The sequence below is a fragment of the Rana temporaria genome, chromosome 4 (assembly GCF_905171775.1).
Source record: "Rana temporaria chromosome 4, aRanTem1.1, whole genome shotgun sequence".
In the NCBI taxonomy this organism is placed as follows: Eukaryota; Metazoa; Chordata; class Amphibia; order Anura; family Ranidae; genus Rana; species Rana temporaria.
In genome coordinates this window covers 121290093-121314450 of record NC_053492.1, presented here as the reverse complement: position 1 = coordinate 121314450, position 24358 = coordinate 121290093, and the positions used below count along the sequence as shown (strand labels likewise).

At 44.3% G+C, this 24358-nt stretch overlaps 1 protein-coding gene across 4 annotated transcripts in view; it reads right to left on the bottom strand.

The window, feature by feature from the left end:
• The window catches only part of ARHGEF4 (Rho guanine nucleotide exchange factor 4), a 259115-nt gene that overhangs the window by 51609 nt on the left and 183148 nt on the right, over positions 1-24358 (bottom strand). For all 4 annotated transcript variants that reach the window (XM_040348980.1, XM_040348982.1, XM_040348981.1 and 1 more), the window contains one exon: positions 4056-4186. In XM_040348980.1, coding sequence (XP_040204914.1) covers positions 4056-4186 — 131 coding nt within the window. The remainder of the gene's footprint in view (positions 1-4055; positions 4187-24358) is intronic.

Sequence of the window (24358 nt, the reverse complement as noted above, 5' to 3'; positions counted from 1 at the left end):
ATTGGCATCTTTTTTTTTTTACAGCCTTTTTTTTTTTTTATCTGCCCTTCCCTGGTGGTCCATGTGGCGATCCGAGGGGGAGCTGCGCTGATAAACAATCAGCGCGAACCCCCCCTGTCAGGAGAGCCGCCAATCGGCTCTCCTCTATTCGCGTCTGTCAGACGCGAGTGAGGAAGAGCCATCAACGGCTCTTCCTGTTTACATCGTGATCAGCCGTGATTCGACACGGCTGATCACGTGGTAAAGAGTCTCCGTGAGAGACTCTTTACCGAGATCGGTGTTGCGGGGTGTCAGACTGACACCCCGCAACAACGATCGCCGCGATGCGCGCCCCCGGGGGCGCGCAGCGGCTCAGAATCCTGAGGACGTCATATGACGTCCAGCCAGGATTCTACAACCACTTGGCCGACGTCAATCTGTCATTGGCGGGCGGCAAGTGGTTAAATATCCGTTCCGCTCCACGTTTATATGACTGCCCCCTCAGAAAGCTGTGTTCTGAGGGGACATCAGTGTGGGCACACTCCCGAGCCGAGCTATAAGCGTACATAGACACACACATAGTGGCTTGGCCATGCCCCCAGTCTATGGCTCTCGCTGCTTTCAGAGTCTCCTGTAAGACCAGTAAGAAAGAGCAGAGCAGGATTGCGCTGGATTGTGAGAGGACTGTTTAGGAGCTGGTGGGGGTAAGAAGTGCTAGCTACCTTAATGCAGAGAATTATAAATCATTTTAAATACAGTGGAACCTTGGAATACGAGCATAATCCGTTCCAGGAGAATGCTTGTAATCCAAAGCACTCTTATATCAAAGCGAGTTTCCCTATAGAAAGCAATGGAAACAAAGATAATTTGTTCTGCATTTACTTCTATTGCATGCAATACCGCATGTGGCCAGAGGTGGGGGGCACCGGAGAGACTCTGAATGGCTTCAAACTGTATTTCTGAATGGCTTCGAACTGTTCCGAGTATCACTGGCCCCCCCACACCTCTGGCCAAATGCAGTACTGTACACCGCAGAGGCTTGAATTCTGCTCGTGTTGCGAGGCAACACTCGCAAACCGAGTCAGGATTTTTTTTTTTAAAGTTGCTCGTCTTTCAAAACGTTTGTTAACCCCGTTATTCGTAAACCAAGGTTCCATACTGTACCTCTAGGTGATTCTAGCATAGGGAGAAAACTATTCAGTTTCAGGGAGCTTTAGAAGTCATGTGGCCACTCAATGGAATTGAAAGAGAAGAGATTTAACCTTAAACTACATAGAGGGTTCTTTACTGTTAGAGCAGTAAGGATGTGGAATTCCCTTTCACAATCGGTGGTTTCAGTGGGAAGAGTTGATCGTTTCAGAAGCTCTGAAGGCATCCAATTTATCCACAGATAAGTGGGATGCAAAGGTGATATGTGACCAGCAACAGCATGATTCTGTGTATCCGATGTCAGATGTTCTGGAATAGAGATTTCAGACAACCCCCTTAGTGGGCTCCTTATTCCACCCGTTGGCCCAATAGCAGCTGAGTTGGCTGCTATGGCTATAGCTATGCCACTGTTAGTATTCACATGGTTTAGGAACAGGGACTGCAGCTCCTGAGTGTAAATCACCTTATGGGCCCTTGGCCCATTCATGGCATCCTTCCCACACCGGTACACAGCTCATCTCAATCCCCAAAGCTGAATGTCTTCATTCTCAGTATGGCTTTTTTTTTTTTCATTCCAAGGATGCCATTCATATAGCCAACTTTAACCATGTACAGCCTGGCAGATGCAAATACCACCATCCTTTGGCGGGCACTAAAAGCATTTTTATCTCTTTAAAACATTTATAACAATTCAATAAAATTCAGTAGGCATAATTCTAGTATTGCTTTTTATTTGCAGCACTTGCTTTCCTACTCCCTCTCATCCCTGCTATGTAAAAGAATTGGGTCCACATCCAAAAGTCTTCCCCTCTGGCAGAGTGACACAGGCCCAGATTCTCGTATCTGGGAGTAAAACTGCGGCGGCGTAACGTATGTCATTTACGTTACGCCGCTGCAAGTTTTACAGCCAAGTGCTTTATTCACAAAGAACTTGCCTGTAAAGTTGCGGCGGCGTAGCGTAAATCCCCCGGCGCAAGCCCGCCTAATTCAAATGAGCCGGGTAGGGGGCGTGGATCATTTAAATTATTCGCGTTCCCGCGCCGAATGTACTGCGCATGCGCCGTCCCTAAAATTTCACGACATGCATTGCGCGTGAACGTAAATGGCGTCCAGCCCCATTCACGGACGACTTACGCAAACAACATACATTTTTAAATTTCGACGCGGGAACGACGGCCATATTTAACATTGGTTGCCCCTCATATAGCAGGGGCAACTTTACGCGTCGCAAATGCTATGGAAACGTCGTAACTTCACTGCGTCGACCGCGCGTACGTTCGGGAATTCGCGTATTTTGCTAATTTGCATACTCAACCGGGAAAACGACGGAGGCGACACCTAGCGGCGAAAAAAAAAATTGCATTTAAGATCCGACAGCGTAGGAGCCTTACGCCTGTCGGATCTAATGGTTATCTATGCGTAACTGATTCTAAGAATCAGTCGCATAGATACGACGGCCCAGATTAGGACTTACGATGGGGCACATTGCGTTGCGCCGTCGTAAGCCCTTTGAGAATCTGGGCCACAGTCTCTGCAATGGGTATGTATGCTGCAATGTCGGGCAAGAGTGTGGGAAATCAGAAATTTCATCAGAAGGCCACTTTTCTTGATGTCATCCTCAGTGGAAGTGGTTCTGTAGCTTGTAACCAAGCTTGTTTTTTCCACTAGGGGGAGCAACAGACTACAAGTCTGCACAGGATGCCATGGAACCAAATGCTAGACCTGCCTGCTCCTACTCCAGAGCGGCTGCATGTGACACTGGGGGTTATTTTCTGCAATTGGAGAGTGTAAAATCTGGTGCCGCTCTGCATAGCAACCAATCAACTTCCAGGTTTTATTGTCGAAGCTTAATTGAACAAGCTGATTGGTTACACATACACAGCTGCATTAGATTCTGAGTGCTCCAGTTTTAGTAATTCAACCCCTATGTGTTCTGCACTCTGACCACACTTCTAAAGCCTCATACACATGATCAGATTTTCCGACAGGAGATGTGTGATGACAGGCTGTTGTTGGAAAATTCGACCGTTTGTATGCTCCATCGGACAATTGTTGTCGTATTTTCCGCGGACAAGTGTTGTATAGCATGCTTTTAAATTTTCCGCCAACAATTGTGTGTTGTCGGATTTTCCAATCGTCTGTACAAAAGTCCAAAGTTCAAACATGCATGCTCGGAAGCAATGCTCACCATAACACAACATTAGCAGACCCTTTTAGATGTTTGTATCTTAGGGCTGACTTCTGGGAAAATCAGTGAGCCAATCACACAAGCAGGAAATGGCATTTCTGACGGGCATTCTGTACACCATCTGTGTGCAGAATGCATCCAGGTGACCATATTGCAATGCATTTTACATAAGATCACAGCCCTGCAGATTGAAAAGGAAAGGTAATTTTTAATAACATTTTACTACAACATGACTTGTGTTGCAACTGTATGTGCTAGGGATAAGCAATTAGCGGACCTCCAGCTGTTGCCAAACTACAAGTCCCATCATGCCTCTGCCTCTGGGTGTCATGCTTGATGCTGTCAGAGTCTCGCTATGCCTCATGGGACTTGTAGTTTGGCAACAGCTGGAGGTCCGCTAATTGCATATCTCTGTGCTATACAGTAATACCTTGGATTGCGAGTAACGTGGTTTACGAGCGTTTCGCAATATGAGCTATTTTTTTCTTTTAAATCCTGACTCGATTTGCGAGCGTTGTCTCGCAAGACAAGCAGGATTCAAGCCTCTGGGGTGTGCAGTACCACATGTGGCCAGAGGTGCGGGGGCACTGTTGACACCGGGAGATGCTTAGAGACCACTCTGAGATGCCCGGAGATGCTCAGAGTCACTCGGTTCCGAGTGTCTCCGAGTGGTCTCCGAGCATCTCAGAGTGAACAGAAAAAAAACATGGCAGAGCTGAGGGGTGTGTAATTTAAGTACCTCGTTTATTGCCAGCTGCTCTCCCCCTCCGCCATAACGGTGGCTGGAAACATGTAAATCTTCATAGAGGTCCTCATCACTTCCCATGTCATCGGTGAGAGATGGTCTGTCCAGGGAGCCATCTGTAATCACTGTGAGGATAGAAACAATGCTTCACTTAGAGAGACTGAAATTTTACGGAGACTTATATTAATATAACAGAACAAAATGTAAATGAAAAAGTCCGACATTTTCTAACACATATGCTATGTTGTAAGACAGACTGTCGCTGCTCACACCTGTCTGTCTGCTTTTGTTTGCTTGCCAAGCTGTTCATATTATTATATCACTACAGTAATATAGCTGAAATTCATACATGATGCAGATAATCAAATCACAGGTTTAGAACTCTTATATGACGGCAGCTGCAAAACATTTCCCTTCAGAAATGAAAGAAATGCCACTTGTTATCCTTCAAGCCTTGCATGACAATAAACCTGAGCCGGAATAGTACTGTCCTGCAGAATTAGAATGACCACATCACTAACTAAGCTTCCAGATTGTATGGCCATAACTAATTATTAACCAGGGTTTCCTTCATGCTAATTTCAATATAGGTAGAACACACTTTATTGGGTGATTTTAGCCTGGTGGCACCACAGTAAAATGATTTTCAATGATGATCCTCATCCACATTTCCACCTGACAAGGTTTCACAACCCAAAAACCAACATGCACAGAATTAATTGCACGGAATTATTGCACAGAATTAAATAACAATTTGTTAGAGACTAAATGTGATATAAATCAGAAGACTCTTTCTTTGAGGTGGTTTGATGTATTGTCTTATGCCGCGTACACACCATCACTTTATGTGATGAAAAAAAACTACATTTTCTGTGAAGTAAAAAACGACGTTTTTGAAACTTCAATTTTCAAAGACGAAGTTGCCTACACACCATCGTTTTCTCACAATGTTCTAGCAAAGCGAGGTTACGTTCCACCACGTTTTTCCATTGAAGCTCGCTTCATAAGTAGCTTCTGGGCATGCGCGGATGAAAAAACGTTGTTTTAAACGATGTTTTTGCTACACACGGTCAATTTCTGTGAAGTAAAAGTTGACGTTTTGAAAAACGACACATAAAATTGAAGCATGCTTCAATTTTTTTTGGTAGTTTTTTAGAAGACATAAAACAACGTTTTCCCCCACACACAGTCAATTAAAGTGACGTTTTTAAAAACGTCATTTTTTTTCATCACATAAAACGACCGTGTGTACGCGGCATTAGCCTTTGGACCTTGTATCCAGTGGTGTATTTAGGTTTTGTGCTGCCCTAGGCCTGACTAAACTCATGCACCCCCTAATTTAAATATGACCCACCCCTTCCTGTCAAGGCCACACCCATTTCTGTTTAAGTCCCACCCTAGCCCTGCCCCACTTTTCGAGTGGGGACACTAGTTTTGAGGGCCTGGGGGGGGGGGGGGCAATGGATTCCCTTAATTTGCAGGGATTTTCTCTCACTTCCTGTTTGGCTATGGGGCAGGAAGTGAAGGGAAATCTCTGCAATTGGACATGGACGGTAAAAAATAAACTGACAGGGGCAGTGCGGTCGCTTTATGGGGGCGCTGGACTAATTTGCCTCTCAGCCCAGTCTGGCCCAGAGGGCAGCCATCACAAATTTTGGGGCCCCTTACACAGCTTTAGGCAAGGCCTCCCTGGAGCAGAAAACCGGGGGGGAGGTGCTGACGAAAAAAACACACAGTGTATTTTCTTCTCTCCTGACGCAAGATAATAAGCGTAATGGGGGGGGGGGGCCTGAAGACCATCGGGCCCCTTACAGGTGTAATGCAAAAAAAAAACAGAAGTGGCTGGCCTGCCAGGTCTGTAAGGGGCCCTGGGGACCATTGGGTCCCTTACATGTTTAATGCAAAAAAAATGCCTGTACCCCCCCTGATGGCCGCCCTGCCAGCCCATAAGACTGGCAATACACTAACAGTGTAGCACAAGTTGGCGGGGACACTTTCCGTGCTGCCCCCCTGCAAAGTGCTGCCCTAGGCCTGGGCCTTTGTACGCCTAGGCCAGGATACAGCGCTGCTTGTATCATAAGTAGAGTTGAGAGCTTGAGATGTATGAAAGTTCAGTTTTCAATCAAAAACTAGACTTGAGGATGTGTATTGTTTCATTATACTGTTCACAATAACAATTTACAAAAAGGCCTCCTACAGACTCCATATAGTGGATTTTTTGTGATAACTTTTATTGAATGTGTCATAAACTGAACCGTGTTTTATCAAATGTATCACTTTCCATGAATTTTTAGTACAGGGACTTACGAATGCCCAACTTCCGAACAACTCCTACTTACTAACGGGACGCTGCTGATCTGCCGTTCTGCGCATGCACGCCCATTTTTGACGGCAGGCACATTCGACGGAACATCGGAAAACTATGTATCTCCCGTTCTACGCGTGCGCGGCCATTCGGAGGAATATCGTAAAACATCGGAAAATTATGTAATTGCCGTTCTGCGAATGCGGTTCCGATTTACGAACATTTTCGACTTAAGAACAAACCTACAGTCCCTAGCCCGTTCGCAAGTCGGGGACCCCCTGTACAAACATGAGATTTAATTGTGACCATGGTCGTCACCGACATTTTGGGAAACTGAGTAGGGCACTGTATTCAGTAAGACTCTTATTCTCTCATAAAAAAATCGGTATATTCAAAGACCATTACCAGGATTTTTTAGGCACACAAATGCTTTGATTGCATGTATGGATTAAAATAACCTTTTATTAATATGTATGGATAAAAAGCAATTTAGCAAGTTTAGAAAGAAAATTGGCTGATTATTTGGGAGCTAGATACATTATACATCCTCTGCATTGCCTCTCATAATAAATACATTAGCTCATTGCTTATGTGTAGATTTAAACCAACTGTTTACAGAAGCCCACCAATCAGATGAATACTTCTCAACGTGCATCCTGAACCAAACTAGTTTTTCGCTCCACAAAGTATGAGGTTCATTAGATCTCTTTATCATGTCAACCTATTTCTTTGCATAGTAGACCTTTACAACCTAATCCTGTTTCAGCATTCATGCCATCTTAAGTCACATGGGAAGCTTTGCTTTTGACATACATAGGACGTCATCACACTGTGCCTGTCAAGTGACGTCTAAAGTGTGGTGCATGGGCGAACCGAGCAAAGAAGCAACAAAGTGAGTTCCCGAATCAACGCGGAGCACCGACAGCAAGGACTGGGCATAAATGCTAGAAGCAGGTCACCGACTGGCCAAATACACATCCTAGGAAACGGTACCGGAACATCTAATTCGGACGGAAGGAGGCCATTGATGTTATTCCATCTAGCCCTACGGCTTAGTGACTCTTCAACAACGAAGGAATTAAGTAGCCAGATCCAAAGGTGACAACAAGCAACTCTTCGGTAACGTATCATGACTACTGACCAATTGTTTCAGTTACCAGTGGCCTGAACTGCCCTATACTGCTGCCTTACTAAAGCTCCAATGCCCAACACATAATGTTGATATTGGGACTGTCGACTAATAAAATTGCTACTACAGTGTGTACACACAAGTTTTACTTCCATCCGAAGTTATTTAGATGACCCCAGACCACATTAAAATAATTCTGCTCCTTCTCTCCTTTCACTCTCCTTCCACACACTAGATCCAGCCCCTTGTTAAAGCTCTTATTGGCTGTGCCAGGGCAGATACTATTAATTATCTACATATGGAAACTTTCCTCCCTGACAATTATCCATAAATAATTTATCCAATTGGATGAAGAGCACACAATTTGTGGCTGGATTTACAAACGTCCGGACTAGTGTTGTGTCTATGTTATTTGTGAGTCCTGTTAGGCCGCGTACACACGGTCGGACAAATCCGATGAGAATGGACCGAGGTTCAGTTTCATCGGTCCAAACCGACCGTGTGTATAGCCCATCCGTCTGTTGTCCTTCGGTCGAAAATTTTAAAACATGCTTTAAAATCGAACCGATGGACCGCTGACCGATCGGTCCAAACCGATGGTTAGTACAGAAAGCATCGGTTCAAAACCCGCGCATGCTCAGAATCAAGTCGACGCATGCTTGGAAGCATTGAACTTCGTTTTATTCAGCACGTCGTGTGTTTGACGTCACCGCGTTCTGACCCGATCGTTTTTTGGAACGATGGTGTGTACGCACATCAGACCACTTCAGCGGTGAACCGATGGAAATGGCCCGTCGGACCATTCTCATCGGTTTGGAACGACCGCGTGTACCCGGCCCTAGTCATTTATGTTCATGGCGATCTATTTTCATATGATTTCATTTAAGACGTTTTGCATAAACTGCACTTTTTTCCTGCCATCTTTGGAATAAAACTATTTTGCATTAATTCCGACCAGATCATTACTTGTTGCTATAGGTAACCGCTTTCAATTAGCCTTCTCTTAGGCTATCCCCCTCCCCTTCCCCTTTTGCTTTTCTTGATTTTGACCTATATAGCCTTTATTTACAAAGACTAAGTGCTCCACCAGTACTGGAGGTATTTGATAATCTTTGGCGAGCCTATGATAAAAAATAGATAATAAATGAAAAATACAGCAGTGACAATCACATTGTAATAGCGCTCATTGGCGTGGATGTGAAAAATCTGGTCGTGAGAATTATAATTATTTGACGAGTGTCTGTCCCATTTTGCGTGCAATGTTACGACTATAATATAATCCTAGTTTTAATATATTTTTTATTTTGTTCAGCTGTTTGTAGTATTACAGTGTTATAGTCATCCTTGTTTCTATAACCAACGGGAGGGATAAATATATGTAGCAGCAGAACAAATAAAGATAACTTGTATATGAAATCTGACAAAGCTCGGCCCTATGCACAATAACAGATTATTCATGATTGTCTTAACAGCATTGTATCTTGGGAGATTGTAGTCATGGAAACCGTCAATTGCTTTAATCCTCCAGCAATACATGTGTAAAGCAAACGACCATTATGACTAGGCCTGCCCCCAATACTTGTATGTCTGGGTGGATTTAACTCCTTTTTCCTAGTCCTAGCACTATAAAGCCTTTCCTGTGTTTCCATCTCCTACCTTTCCCTCTCTTTCTACCACCTACACATATAAAAGAAGCTCTATGGCAAGCAGAGCCAAACAATGACAGTGGATTATGTTGAAGTGGCTTGCAGGTGAGTGGTACAGAGTGTCGCCATGATGTTTAGGCTATTTGAACCATTACACTTACAAAATGAAGATTTAGGCACAGTCACTTGGGAGACTTGCTAAGCATAAAGCAACTGTTAGTACATCCAATTTGTTCCACATATAGGTCTCCCCTGCAGACTCATATCCTGATCCTGCCTATAGCTCATATCCTGATCCTGCCTATAGCTCATATCCTGAACCTGCCTATAGCTCATATCCTGAACCTGCCTATAGCTCATATCCTGATCCTGCCTATAGCTCATATCCTGATCCTGCCTATAGCTCATATCCTGATCCTGTCTATAGCTCATATCCTGGTCCTGCCTATAGCTCATATCCTGATCCTGCCTATAGCTCATATCCTGATCCTGCCTATAGCTCATATCCTGATCCTGCCTATAGCTCATATCCTGATCCTGCCTATAGCTCATATCCTGATCCTGCCTATAGCTCATATCCTGATCCTGCCTATAGCTCATATCCTGATCCTGCCTATAGCTCATATCCTGATCCTGCCTATAGCTCATATCCTGATCCTGTCTATAGCTCATATCCTGGTCCTGCCTATAGCTCATATCCTGATCCTGCCTATAGCTCATATCCTGATCCTGCCTATAGCTCATATCCTGAACCTGCCTATAGCTCATATCCTGATCCTGCCTATAGCTCATATCCTGATCCTGCCTATAGCTCATATCCTGATCCTGCCTATAGCTCATATCCTGACCCTGCCTATAGCTCATATCCTGATCCTGCCTACAGCTCATATCCTGATCCTGCCTATAGCTCATATCCCGATCCTGCCTATAGCTCATATCCTGATCCTGCCTATAGCTCATATCCCGATCCTGCCTATAGCTCATATCCGATCCTGCCTATAGCTAATTTCCTAAACCTGCCTATAGCTCATATCCTGATCCTGCCTATAGATCATATCCTGGTCCTGCCTATAGCTCATATCCTGGTCCTGCCTATAGCTCATATCCTGATCCTGCCTATAGCTCATATCCTGAACCTGCCTATAGCTCATATCCTGATCCTGCCTATAGCTCATATCCTGATCCTGCCTATAGCTCATATCCCGATCCTGCCTATAGCTCATATCCTGATCCTGCCTATAGCTCATATCCTGATCCTGCCTATAGCTCATATCCTGAACCTGCCTATAGCTCATATCCTGATCCTGCCTATAGCTCATATCCTGATCCTGCATATAGCTCATATCCCGATCCTGCCTATAGCTCATATCCCGATCCTGCCTATAGCTCATATCCTGAACCTGCCTATAGCTCATATGCTGAACCTACCTATAGGTCATATCCTGATCCTGCCTATAGCTCATATCCTGAACCTGCCTATAGCTCATATCCTGATCCTGCCTATAGCTCATATCCTGATCCTACCTATAGCTCATATCCTGATCCTGCCTATAGCTCATATCCTGAACCTGCCTATAGCTCATATCCTGAACCTGCCTATAGCTCATATCCTGATCCTGCCTATAGCTCATATCCTGATCCTGCCTATAGCTCATATCCTGATCCTGTCTATAGCTCATATCCTGGTCCTGCCTATAGCTCATATCCTGATCCTGCCTATAGCTCATATCCTGATCCTGCCTATAGCTCATATCCTGAACCTGCCTATAGCTCATATCCTGATCCTGCCTATAGCTCATATCCTGATCCTGCCTATAGCTCATATCCTGATCCTGCCTATAGCTCATATCCTGATCCTGCCTATAGCTCATATCCTGATCCTGCCTATAGCTCATATCCTGATCCTGTCTATAGCTCATATCCTGGTCCTGCCTATAGCTCATATCCTGATCCTGCCTATAGCTCATATCCTGATCCTGCCTATAGCTCATATCCTGAACCTGCCTATAGCTCATATCCTGATCCTGCCTATAGCTCATATCCTGATCCTGCCTATAGCTCATATCCTGATCCTGCCTATAGCTCATATCCTGACCCTGCCTATAGCTCATATCCTGATCCTGCCTACAGCTCATATCCTGATCCTGCCTATAGCTCATATCCCGATCCTGCCTATAGCTCATATCCTGATCCTGCCTATAGCTCATATCCCGATCCTGCCTATAGCTCATATCCGATCCTGCCTATAGCTAATTTCCTAAACCTGCCTATAGCTCATATCCTGATCCTGCCTATAGATCATATCCTGGTCCTGCCTATAGCTCATATCCTGGTCCTGCCTATAGCTCATATCCTGATCCTGCCTATAGCTCATATCCTGAACCTGCCTATAGCTCATATCCTGATCCTGCCTATAGCTCATATCCTGATCCTGCCTATAGCTCATATCCCGATCCTGCCTATAGCTCATATCCCGATCCTGCCTATAGCTCATATCCTGATCCTGCCTATAGCTCATATCCTGATCCTGCCTATAGCTCATATCCTGATCCTGCCTATAGCTCATATCCTGATCCTGCCTATAGCTCATATCCTGATCCTGCATATAGCTCATATCCCGATCCTGCCTATAGCTCATATCCCGATCCTGCCTATAGCTCATATCCTGAACCTGCCTATAGCTCATATGCTGAACCTACCTATAGGTCATATCCTGATCCTGCCTATAGCTCATATCCTGAACCTGCCTATAGCTCATATCCTGATCCTGCCTATAGCTCATATCCTGATCCTACCTATAGCTCATATCCTGATCCTGCCTATAGCTCATATCCTGAACCTGCCTATAGCTCATATCCTGAACCTGCCTATAGGTCATATCCTGATCCTGCCTATAGCTCATATCCTGAACCTGCCTATAGCTCATATCCTGATCCTGCCCATAGCTCATATCCTGGTCCTACCTATAGCTCCTATCCAAAGCGGTAGGTAGGATGCAGGAGAATTAAACTCCTGAGTATGACAGCAGCATATTCAGCCCACACAAGTCTTGTATGCATGCTACAATACAAAATTCAATAAAGTGCTACACAGCAGGTCTTAGGAAAGCTGGATGGAATTGTGTGCAAATGAATGCATGCTTCCTTCATACCGAATCTATTCTAAATCAGTACGCCACCACCTGGAGCAAACAAATCACTTTTTTTTTCCCGAAATAGAACTTGTCAAATAAAATACGGTAAAAATGAACTTAAAGCGGGGTTCCGGGCATCATTTTTTTTTTTTTCGCAAGCTAAAATTAATCACATTAAATAGTCCCTAAAACATATTAATAGCTCCCCAATCATTCCAGAAATCATTGCAAACACTTGCCTTATATCCTCCAGCTCATGTTGTGGCCGTATCCATCATATGTGTGGGCATGTGAAGCCCAGTTAATTTTTCTTCCTGGTTTTCAGGGAGAGGTACATGCTGGGTGATTTTTATGCCGCGTACACACGACCATTTTTCGGCATGAAAAAAATGTTGTTTTGAAAAAATGTCATTTAAAATGATCGTGTGTGGGCTTCACATAATTTGTCTCGTTCTGAAAAATGTAATTTTTTTTTTCAAACAAGCTGCATTTTTTATGTCGTTTTTCGGCTGTAAAAAAATATCGTGTGTGGGTTAAAACGACGTTAAAAACCCGCGCATGATCAGAAGCAAGTTATGAGACGGGAGCGCTCGTTCTGGTAAAACTACCGTTCGTGATGGAGTAAGCACATTCATCACGCTGTAACAGACAGAAAATCGCGAATCGTCTTTTACTAACAGGAATTCAGATAAAGCAGCCCAAAGGGTGGCGTCATCCGCATGGAACCTCCCCTTTATAGTGCAGTCGTACGTGTTGTACGTCACCGCGCTTTGCTAGAGCATTTTTTAAAAAACGACCGTGTGTGGGCAACGTCCATTTTAATGATGAAGTTGGAAAAAAATTGTTTTTTTTAAATGCCGAAAAACTTAGTTTTTTTTCATGCCGAAAAATGATCGTGTGTACGCGGCATTAGGCACAGTGATGCCCAGAGACTACTGGCAAATGAGTGTCATCAATGGGGTCTTAGGACAGGAAGTTGAACCACCTAGGACCAGGAACTAGGCAGATTACGAAATTAGTAACAGCCAGATAGAAGTAAGTACCGTATTTATTCGAGTATAACGCGCACACGTGTATAACGCGCACCCCTAATTTTCGATTAAAAATCGGTATAAAATCATTGTAATTGCCAAAAATAATTTATTGACAATGTATTGACCCCTGTATATCCAGCCATGTCCCCTGTATATCCAGCCATGTCCCCTGTATGTCCAGCCATGTCCCCTGTATAACCAGCCATGTCCCCGTATGTCCAGCCATGTCCCCTGTATGTCCAGCCATGTCCCCTGTATAACCAGCCATGTCCCCATATGTCCAGCCATGTCCCCTGTATGTCCAGCCATGTCCCCTGTATAACCAGCCATGTCCCCGTATGTCCAGCCATATCCCCTGTATATGCAGCCACCTACTGTTAATCACCACGGCGCGGGAACATTACAGACAGTGTTCGTTTGAACAGCTGTTTTCCCTGCCACACATAGACACTCCCCCTTGCTCGCGATTGGACAGATCCGTCCAAGGGGGAGTGTCTACGCGCGTCGGGAAAAACAGCTATTCAAACGAAAGCTGTCTGTAATGTTCCCCGCGCCGCAGTGATTAACGTTGTAGCGGTGTTAGTGGCTTCGGTGGCGGCGGCGGTAGCGGCTGCGGGGGGGGGGGCAAGGTGATACAAAAGGCTAGGTTTAAAGTGGAACGCCACTGCCACCCCACCCCAGTCCTCGTGTATAACGCGCACCCAAACTTTGATTTTTTTTTGGGGTATAAAATTTTGCGCGTTATACTCGAATAAATACGGTACATTTTTTTACATTAAAGGCAAGCTGTTAATAGAAAGTTCATTTTTAGGGTGGAACTTCCCTTTAATATTTCTTTGTATGTGCCTGTTTATGAAATTTGGGTGCACATGGAAATTATAGTAGGCTGGTCAACTGATTTTTTGCAGAGGCTCCCAGCATTGGTGTAGCAGATAATTAAATCTTCTAATTAAGATCTAATTAAAAATTAGATCTTACATCCAATAGGTAAAATCTATTTTATTTGTCAGAGTTAGGTACAACTGCATATAAAACATTCCGCGGCAACTTTCAACTAACGTTTTTTACCTTCTTTGCTCCACCAAATCTCCCATCTTACCATCCACACCTGACACAGCCCTCCCTGAGGGACTAGGGTCTGGTTCTCTCCATGCATTGTCCTCCCAAAGAAAGATCTGCATGGAGATATTCTTTACATATTTGATGATAGGTTGCAATAAACCATTAAAAACCTACACAGATCTAAGAAATACTATTGTCCTAAGGCCTAAGCCAACACAAGAGAGAGCACACCACTTCAGGTAAACTACAGGTGCAAACAAGCCCCAGGTGCAGACCACGGCTCACCACCGTCCACAGCAGGTATGAAGAGGAAAACAAAATGGTTGCACACTGGAGCCAAACTAATGCTTGATAGGAAATCTTTATTGTCAGATGCCAGAAAAATATACAGTTGACGTGTATCACACGAGTGTTGAACGTATGCGTTTAAAAAAGTATTATCAAAGTGAAGAAAGTGTCAACCTGACATGTTTCGTCATGGTCACCAGGGCTTGGTCACATGAGCAGCAGACTTGGAAAGATGAGCGGGGCATAACATGTCCAAGGGATGTGGCTGAAGCAACACTGGTTGAGCCATATTCATCTACATACTAATGCTCTGGGTTGGTGAATGGTGCCCTTTCTTCTCTGAATGGTGCCTTGATGCCAGCTCCCTCTACTGCAACCGGTGGGGAGATTTCTGTCTCAGCTTATAATGGGACTGCAAGCTTCATTTGGATCCGTTTAAAAAGTAAATAAACCAAAAAAGGTTGGCTCTTCAGATAACGGAATGGTAGGGAGGAAAAGTGTTTTATAGCACTCTCTTCTCTACAGCCTCCTAAAGCACACATTATACACAGCATTCCTTAGCTCCAGAGGGCAGGAGGTGGGGTACTGATGTCACACACTGCACGGCATAGAGCAAGGAGCTCAGCGGAATCTGAAACCTGACTCAAGGGAAAGGATCCTCCGTGAACAGTCTAATAGAGAAACATACACAACTGAAGCCTCATACACACGACCGAGAAACTCGACGGGCGAAACACATCGTTTTGCTCGTTGAGTTCCTTGTTAGGCTGTCGAGGATCTCGGCGAGCCACATTTCTCCATTGCCGTCGAGGAAAAAGAAGACATGCTTTCTTTTTGGCTCGACGAGATCCTCAACAGTTTCCTCGTCGAAAAGTGTACACACGACCGGTTTCCTCGGCAAAAAAAAAACCCAGCAAGTTTCTTGCTGGTTTTTGCCGAGAAACTCGGTCGTGTGTACGAGGCCTGAGGCTGTCAATCACCTGCTATGTGCTGGAGAGGTGGGTGATATTCTGGTGTTGGCATTGCTTATCCAAAGTGACTCATGCAGATAGGTGAATGACATAAATCACACTATGTGTTTTGGATTGCAGCTGATATACAGTATAGAAGGATATGCTTTGTTCATTTTTCACTGCAGAGGTTTACAACCACTTTAAAGAGGAGGTCCGCCCTCCCCTGCAAAAACCAGCAGCTACACATAGTGCAGCTGCTGACTCTTAATAATAGGACACGTACCTGTTCTGGAGTCCAGCGATGTCGGCACTGCAGCTGATGTTTCCATCAGCTGTCGGGTGCTTCAGCCACCATTGCCGCTAAGGGAACCCAATATTAAAGCATTACGCAGGTCTCTACTGCACATGCGTGAGGCACCGCTGTACTCTCCTACTGGCTCGGCGGTGGGAGAAGGAGGAGGGAGCCGAGCCGCTGGCGTAATGCGGCATGGCCCGGACTCCCGGAAGTTGGGATAGGGTTCCTGTCAAAGACAGATATCCGCTCCCCTTCCCCTGAAAGGTGCCAAATGTGGCACCAGAGGGGGGAGAAGGAGACAAATGAGCGGAAGTTCCACTTTTAAGTGGAACTCCGCTTTACGATCTGCTGTAATGATGATTGCTATTCTGCTAGTGTGAGAATTTGGCTCAACTGAATGTACACATAAAAAGTTCATAGAAAGGCCATTGTATAAAACAGACAGCATTTACAGTAATGTATTCAGTAAACACAAGACAAGACACAATTGTGGCCAAATTCACTGCCCCTGAAGGGAACAATACACTGTGCATTCCAGGAATGTGCAAACACCCATTAGTGTCTTATTAAAATCATGCTGCAAATTGTGTACATTTCGGGGGGGGGGGTTGAAAAGCATTCATTAGCAGATTTCATTGTGATGACTAGATTTAGACATTTCTATCAGTAAATAAGTCAGACAAATCTTCCCCGATCCCAGTCTACAAGCCTTGATTAGGAGCTTCCTATTCTCTCTGACATCTGCCGTTGACCTAAAAATGTCAACATGAGGCAAGCTCCAAGAAATCTTCCGATAATAAGTGACAGAGTGGTACCACCAGAAGTGTTCCCAGGCTACAACTTTCTTCCTTGGAAAGACTTCATTAACTCTTCATTTCAGACATGAAGATAGAGATTTGTTATTCTCCAGTTTAGACCTTCATGCTGCAATAAAAGGTCACTTGATATACAGTGGGGAAAATAATTGACCACTTACAAAGAACATCAACCAAAAATCCTGAAAAAGCACATAAAACAAATGCTATAAATTAAGTTGCAGTTAAGTGATTAAATTAAGTATTTGATCACCAAGTAAAACATGACTTATGCCGCGTACACACGATTGGACTTTTGCCCGGCCAAATCATATCGGAATTCCATCGGAAAAATATAGAAAATGTTCTATATCTAAACTCTGATGGAATTCATTGGAATTTCCGATGAAAAAACTCAGATGGGGCTACACACGATCGGAAAATCCAATCGTGTGTATGGGGCATTACCCTTATTGGCAAGCACAGAGATAAGACGTTTCTTGTAGTTAGTGACCAGGTTTACACACATCTCTTTGTTCTACTCTTCTTTACAGATCTTCTCTAAATCCTTAGGCCCCCGTACACACGGACGGATAATCCGCTGAAAACGGTCCGCCGGACCGTTTTCAGCGGACATGTCCGCCCAGAGATTTCTGTCTGATGGTTGTACACACCATCAGACTGAAATCCGTGCGTAAACAATACGCGGGGCGTGGCCGTGCCGTCACCGCGACGATGACACGGCGACGTGCGCGGCCCTGGAAGTTCAATGCTTCCACGCATGCGTCGAATCAGTACGACGCATGCAAAGGGATGGCGGTCGGTTGGACGTGTCCGGTGAGTCTGTAAGGCCCCGTACACACCATAGAATCCATCCGCAGATAAATCCCAGCAAATGGGTTTCAGCGGATAGATCCTATGGTGTGTACACGCCAGCGGATCTTTTTCCGCGGATATATCTCCCCTGGGATGGATTCCAGCAGATCGAATATTCGCTGACATGCAGAACATATCCATCTGCTGGAGTCCATCCCAACGGATGGATCCGCTGGTCTGTATAGACTCACCGGATCCATCCGTCCGAAGGGATCCCCCGCATGCGTCGTAATGATTTGACGCATGCGTGGAATTCCTTATATGACAGCGTCGCGCACGTCGCCGCGTCATAATCGCGGCGACGGCGCGACACGTCATCGCCAGAGGATTTCGGCGCGGATTTCAATGCGATGGTGTGTACACTCCATCGCATGAAAATCCGCCGAAATCATCGAGAGGATTTATCCGCGGAAACGGTCCGCTGGACCGTATTCGCGGATAAATTCTATTGTGTGTATGGGGCCTTATACACGTCCGATGGACAGGTTTCCAGCGGACAGATTTCTTAGCATGCTAAGAAATTTTTATCTGCTGGAAACTGTCCGATCCGCCGGACAATTGTCCGCTCGGGCCTCCACACGACCGGAGCTGTCCGCTGGAACTGGTCCGGCGGACCAGTTTCAGCGGATCGATCCGGTCGTGTGTACGGGGCCTTAAGGTTTTCTGGCTGTCTCTTGGCAACTTGAAGTTTCAGCTCCCTCCATCAATTTTCTACAGGATTAAGGTCTGGAGACGGGCTAGGCCACTCCTTGACCTTAACGTGCTTCTTCTAGAGCCACTTTGTTGCCTTGTCGTTATTTTTTCGGTCATCCATGACCCATTTTCAGTGTTCTGGCTGAGGGAAGAATTTTCTCATCCAAGATTTTACAATACATGGCCCTTTCCATTGGCCCACTCAATATGGCAAAGTCAGCCTGTATCTTTAGCAGAGAAATAGCCCCAAAGCATGACAATGACACAAAACATACCACCGAGGCAACAAAGAAGTGGTTCAAGAAGAAGCACATAAAGGTCATGCAGACCTTAATCCTATAGCAAATGTATGGAGGGAGCTGAAACTTTGAGTTGCCAAGAGACAGCCAAGAAACCTTAATGATTTATAGAAGATCTGTAAAGAAGAGTGGACCAAAATCACATCCCTACTGTATGCAGAAAATAGCCCCTCAAGCATCTGCAAACGTTCACCATGCAGTTAGGTGCGGCCAATTTTTGCAAAAGAGCCAGCCTAGGTTTACACCTATGCGTGTCAGTAGCACACGCAAAATTGCACGCTTTACCGACACACACAGAAAAGCGCTGCCCTTCAGCAGATGTGTGGCGGTGCCATTAATTGCACCATGCGTAGCCCATTCTGGAAAAGTGACAGGGACTTCTTTGCCACTTGCACGTAGAGCAGTCCATTCAAACTTATGGGCTGTTGACCATCGACCACGCATGATTGCATGCACGAGAACGAGAACGGGGACGTGTGTGTGTAAACACACAGATCCCTGTTCTGTGAGGAGAGGAGAGACAGATCATGTGTTCCTACTAGCTAGGAACAACAATCTGTCATCTCCTCTAGTCAGTCCCCTCCCCCCACAGTTAGAACACACACTGAGGGAACACATTTAACTCCTTGGTCGCCCCCTAGTGTTAATCCCTTCCCTGCAAGTGACATTTCACAATTTTTTTGCTGTATAATGGTCAATGGTCCCAAAAATGTGTCAAAAGTGTTTGATCTGTCCACCATAATGTCACAGTCCCAATAAAAAAAAAAAACGCGGATCACGCCAATTACTAGTAAAATAAATAAATAATAATAAACATGCCATAAATCTTTCCCCTATTTTGTAGACGCTATAACTGTTGCGCAAACCAATCAATATACGCTCATTGCAATTTTTGTTACCAAAAATATGTAGAAGAATACGTATCGGCTTAAACTGAGGGGAAAATGTGCTTTTTTAAAAAGAAAAAAAAAATTGGGGATATTTATTATAGCAAAAATACAAAATATTGTGTTTTTTCAAAATGGTCGCTCTCTCTTTTTGTTTATAGCCCTAAAAAAATGCAGAGAAGATCAAATACCACCAAAAGAAAGCTTTATTTGTGGGGAAAAAAAAGGACTAAAATTTTGTTTGTTAAAGCAACGCAGTGCCGTATCGCAAAAAATGGCCTGGCCATTGAGCAAAAAAAGAAAAGAGAAAGGGGGGCGCACCGACCTAGTGTATTACCGTTTAAAAGGATTTTATTAAATAAATTAAAACAATGGTCATACTCACAAAATGAGTTGTAAACAGCGCTTAACAGACAATAAAACTGGTACACTGGTAAATGTTAAGCGCTGTTTACAACTCATTTTGTGAGTATGACCATTGTTTGAATTATTTAATAAAATCCTTTTAAACGGCAATACACTAGGTCGGTGCGCCCCCCTTTCTCTTTTCTTTTTTAGCTCTATGAATTCCCATGATTCTGAGGAGGGCTGCAAGACCGTAGAATTTACCCTGTAATTGGATCATGTTGCCCTAAAGCAAGAAACACCAGAGCGCAGGAGAATTTTTTGTGTATTATTGTTTTTTTGTGTATTATTGTTCTGGTCATTGAGCAGCCAAATCTTCCGGGGCTGAAGTGGTTATGGTCTGATTCACACCAGAAGGCACTGCTCTTGCAACCAGCTGTAGGTGCCAATATAAGGTTACCAGCACACCAAATTCATTTCGCAAATGCAGTGCGTTTGTGGGCACCAAATCACATGGTATCGCATGTGCGATTTGGTGCGGCACATTTGCATGCACTACTTTCTGAGTTCTGGTTCAATTTGCAGCTCATTCAAATGAATGGGCTGCAAAATCACACTGCACAGGAATCACACAGGAATTTAGCATGCGATCCTGTACGATTGCTGTGTAAGACGGCCCTAGAAATGCATCTGGTGTGAACCAGCCCTAAAGTAGACCATATACTATACAATCTAATTGTAAAATCTCTGCACAGTCTCATTTACATTTAGCACATTTTATGTATTATAAGGAAAAATCTAAACTATCAATTCAATGAATATCAAATCAGGAAAGCCAATATACTACATAGTTAAAGGTAGATCTAAAATAGGTTGTACATAAAGATTGTATAGTATATGGTGAGCTTAAAGTGGATGTAAAGCCACTCTCATCCTTTCTAAACTACTGCCATAGTGCTGATCTATAAGAATATACATGCCTCCTGCATGTATCCTCACCTGTCAAATGTCTCCCCTCTGTCTGTTATAAGAACTGAAAAACTGCAGATTCTGTGGGTGGATCTGTTGTCTGGAGCTCGGTGGGTGGAGTCGTGATGTCAGTAGACTCCCCGCCCACCTCTACACTCCCCTTGTCAACATGCATTTTTTACTGTGTATTCCTTACATTAAATTCTGCTATGATCACTAACATCCAGTCAAAATCCAGAAAAGTAACCACATGACTTCAGAAAAGGAGTGGGGTGGGAATTAAAAAATAATGCCTGTCTCCAGGCTAGTGCATGAGATATGTAAATAACCTGTCACTCACAGCAAGGGGGCGGAATGGACTAAGGTTTTTCTCTGTAAATCCGTTTTAGTTCAATGAACAATAAATGAGGATTGCTCAGAGCTGGATTAAGTCTGTGTGGCAAGACTGGGCACAGATGATAGGAAATCTTATACTGTACATTGTGACATCAAAAAATAAAATAAAACATTTTGGGTTTACATCCACTTTAAACACTTAAGCCCTGGACCTTTAGGCAGCTAAATGCCCAGGCCAGGTTTTGCGATTCGGCACTGCGTTGCTTTAACAGACAATTGCACGGTCGTGCGATGTGGCTCCCAAACAAAATTGGCATCCTTTTTTTCCCACAAATAGAGCTTTCTTTTGGTGGTATTTGATCACCTCTGCGGTTTTTATTTTTTGCGCTATAAACAAAAATAGAGCGACAGTTTTGAAAAAAATTCAATATTTTTTACTTTTTACTATAATAAATATCCCCCAAAAATATATAAAAAAAGTTTTTTTTCCTCAGTTTAGGCCGATACGTATTCTTCTACCTATTTTTGGTAAAAAAAATCGCAATAAGTGTTTATCGGTTGGTTTGCGCAAAATTTATAGCGTTTACAATATAGGGGATAGTTTTATTGCATTTTTATTATTTATTTATTTTTTTACTACTAATGGCGGCGATCAGCGATTTTTTTTCGTGACTGTGACATCATGGCGGACACTTCGGACAATTTTGACACATTTTTGGGACCATTGTCATTTTCACAGCAAAAAATGCATTTAAATAGCATTGTTTATTGTGAAAATGACAGTTGCAGTTTGGGAGTTAACCACAGGGGGCGCTGAAGGGGTTATGTTTCACCTAGTGTGTGTTTACAAATGTAGGGGGGTGTGGCTGTAGGAGTGACATCATCGATTGTGTCTTCCTTTAAAGGGGATGACACGATCGATGCAGCCGCCACAGTGAAGCCGTGTTTACACCCAGCTCTCCTCGTTCTTCAGTTCCGCGGGACCCCAGCGGCGATCGGGTCCGCGGGTCTCGCGGTCCCGAAGCTTTGGACCGGGGGCGCGCCCGCGACCCACGGCTGGGTAGATGTAAACGACGTGCGGGTACGTCGATCTGCCCAGCCATGCCATTCTGCCGACGTATATCGGCGTGCGGCGGTCGTTAAGTGGTTAAGAGCAATGCACGTGTAGTGAAAACTGTTGTAAATGCAGAACGTTGGAAAATAATGTCTCTATCTAAGCGCTGCGTAAACAGTTGGTGCTATATAAATCCTGTATAATAATAATATTAATGATCGCTATTGAAGCCTACAATTAAAAAGCTATGGCTAGCACAACTAAATATAAAATCTAGCTGATCATTTATCTATCCTCGCTTTTCAGCAGTTTGAACGCTCAGCAAAATCAATTTGTAGATATTGCTCCATTCACAGATCCAACGAATGTGCTTACATACTGCGAGGAAAGTCTTACTTTGTCAGCCGCTTTTAAGAAGGCAATGCTGTCACATATGTTTACTAGATGTCGGATCAAGGAATAACAATGGAACAATGCGCCATTCTGTAATTGGGTGCCAGTAATGGCACAAAAGTCCTCTGTGTTCCTCTGTTTTCTTTTTACACACAGTTTTGCCTACAGCATTTAGTCTGCGTGCCAAAAAAGATTTTTTTTTTTTGTAGTCTTGGGTTCTATCAAAATGTTGAAGTGCTAGTAAAAATAATTAGGGTGTGCCGATTACATACAACACATACGTCATATCATTTGAGGTAGGTCCAAATGCTCTCTTACATGGGTGACGTCTCTGGTATACTCCTGGTGATTAAAGCCTAACTCCAGACAACAATGACATTTAGGCCTCTTCACACTTCGGCCTAAAAAAAGATTTTATAGTGCACCTATACTGAAAATCAAAAGTTTTGATTGCCCGACAGGGACTGGGTACAGTGACCCTGTCAGCCTTAGGTCACTTATAGAAGACCAGTCCTGTAAACGAACCCCATCTATACTTACCTTTCCAACAGCCACCTCTCTGGCCACTGAAGGTACTCCACCCTTCTGGGTATGAAAACCAGTGTTCTGTCGATTACTGCAGATCGTCCGGTAATGCCTCCAACGATCTGCGCATGCACAGTAGTGATGTAACTTCAGCTGATCTGCCGATGCGCATTCTCTGATCGGCAGGGGCATTATCAGACGATCAGCAAAACGTGGTGGCAGAATCTGATCATCACATTCTGCCTCGCTCTCTCTGCGCATGCAATGTGATACAGGGAGGAGAGGGTGCCATGCCAGCTGTAGAATTAAGCCAATCATAGCCTGGCCTGGTTTCTTTCTCCACTCTTCGACCAACCACATAGTGTAGAATAAGTGTCATGTGTGGGTGTCAGAGACCACGGTAGTGACCTCCCCCTTCATTTAGACCAATAAGGCAGGGGGCACCAGTGTTCTGTCGATTACTGCTGATTGGCAGAGCGAGCGAAGCAGAATCTGGCGATCAGATTCTGCCTCAGCGCTTTGCTGACCCTCGAACAATGTCTCAGACGATCTGCGCATGCGCAGTGTTAACGTCACACCAGCTGATAAGCAGATTAGCTGGCGTGAGTCACTTCTGTGCAGATCTTCTGAGGCATTATCCGACGCCCTAAATCGACAGAACACCGGTTTCTCTTGCTGGCTTGTACATCCCTACAGGACAAGTTGGTGGGAGGAATGGGTATTTGATTCACCCAGAAGGGACGAATACCTGTACCAAACTGAAGAGTAGTACAGTCTGACACCTGTAACTGGCCAACAATGAAATCTGATTGGTTGCTTCAAGAGTTTGAAAGCCTAAAAAGCTTCTGTAAGCAAACTGCAGTATAAGTACTGATAACACCAGAAACACCTAAGAATAAGAAGAATATACATTTTGTTACATTTCTTTAGTTACTTTGTGGTTTCCAGGCCTAGGCAAATTATGTCATACATCCGAGGAGGGGAGGAGATGTGTACCCTCCAGTGTTGCCAACCTACCAGATTTAAATTTACTTGTAGGTGCAAATGTCAGTATTTAGTCTACAAACAAGTACGCTAGGCAAATAGCAATGTGATTTAAGGTAGATATTAAAGCGGAAGTTCACCCAGTTCGTTTTTTTTTTTCTCTTTTCCCCTTAGCTTCATGCTCGTTCGGTCTAGGGGAATCGGCTAGTTGTTTTAAAATATGAGCCGTACTTACCGTTTTCGAGATGCATCTTCTCCGTCGGCTTCCGGGTATGGGTCTTCGGGAGCGGGCGTTCC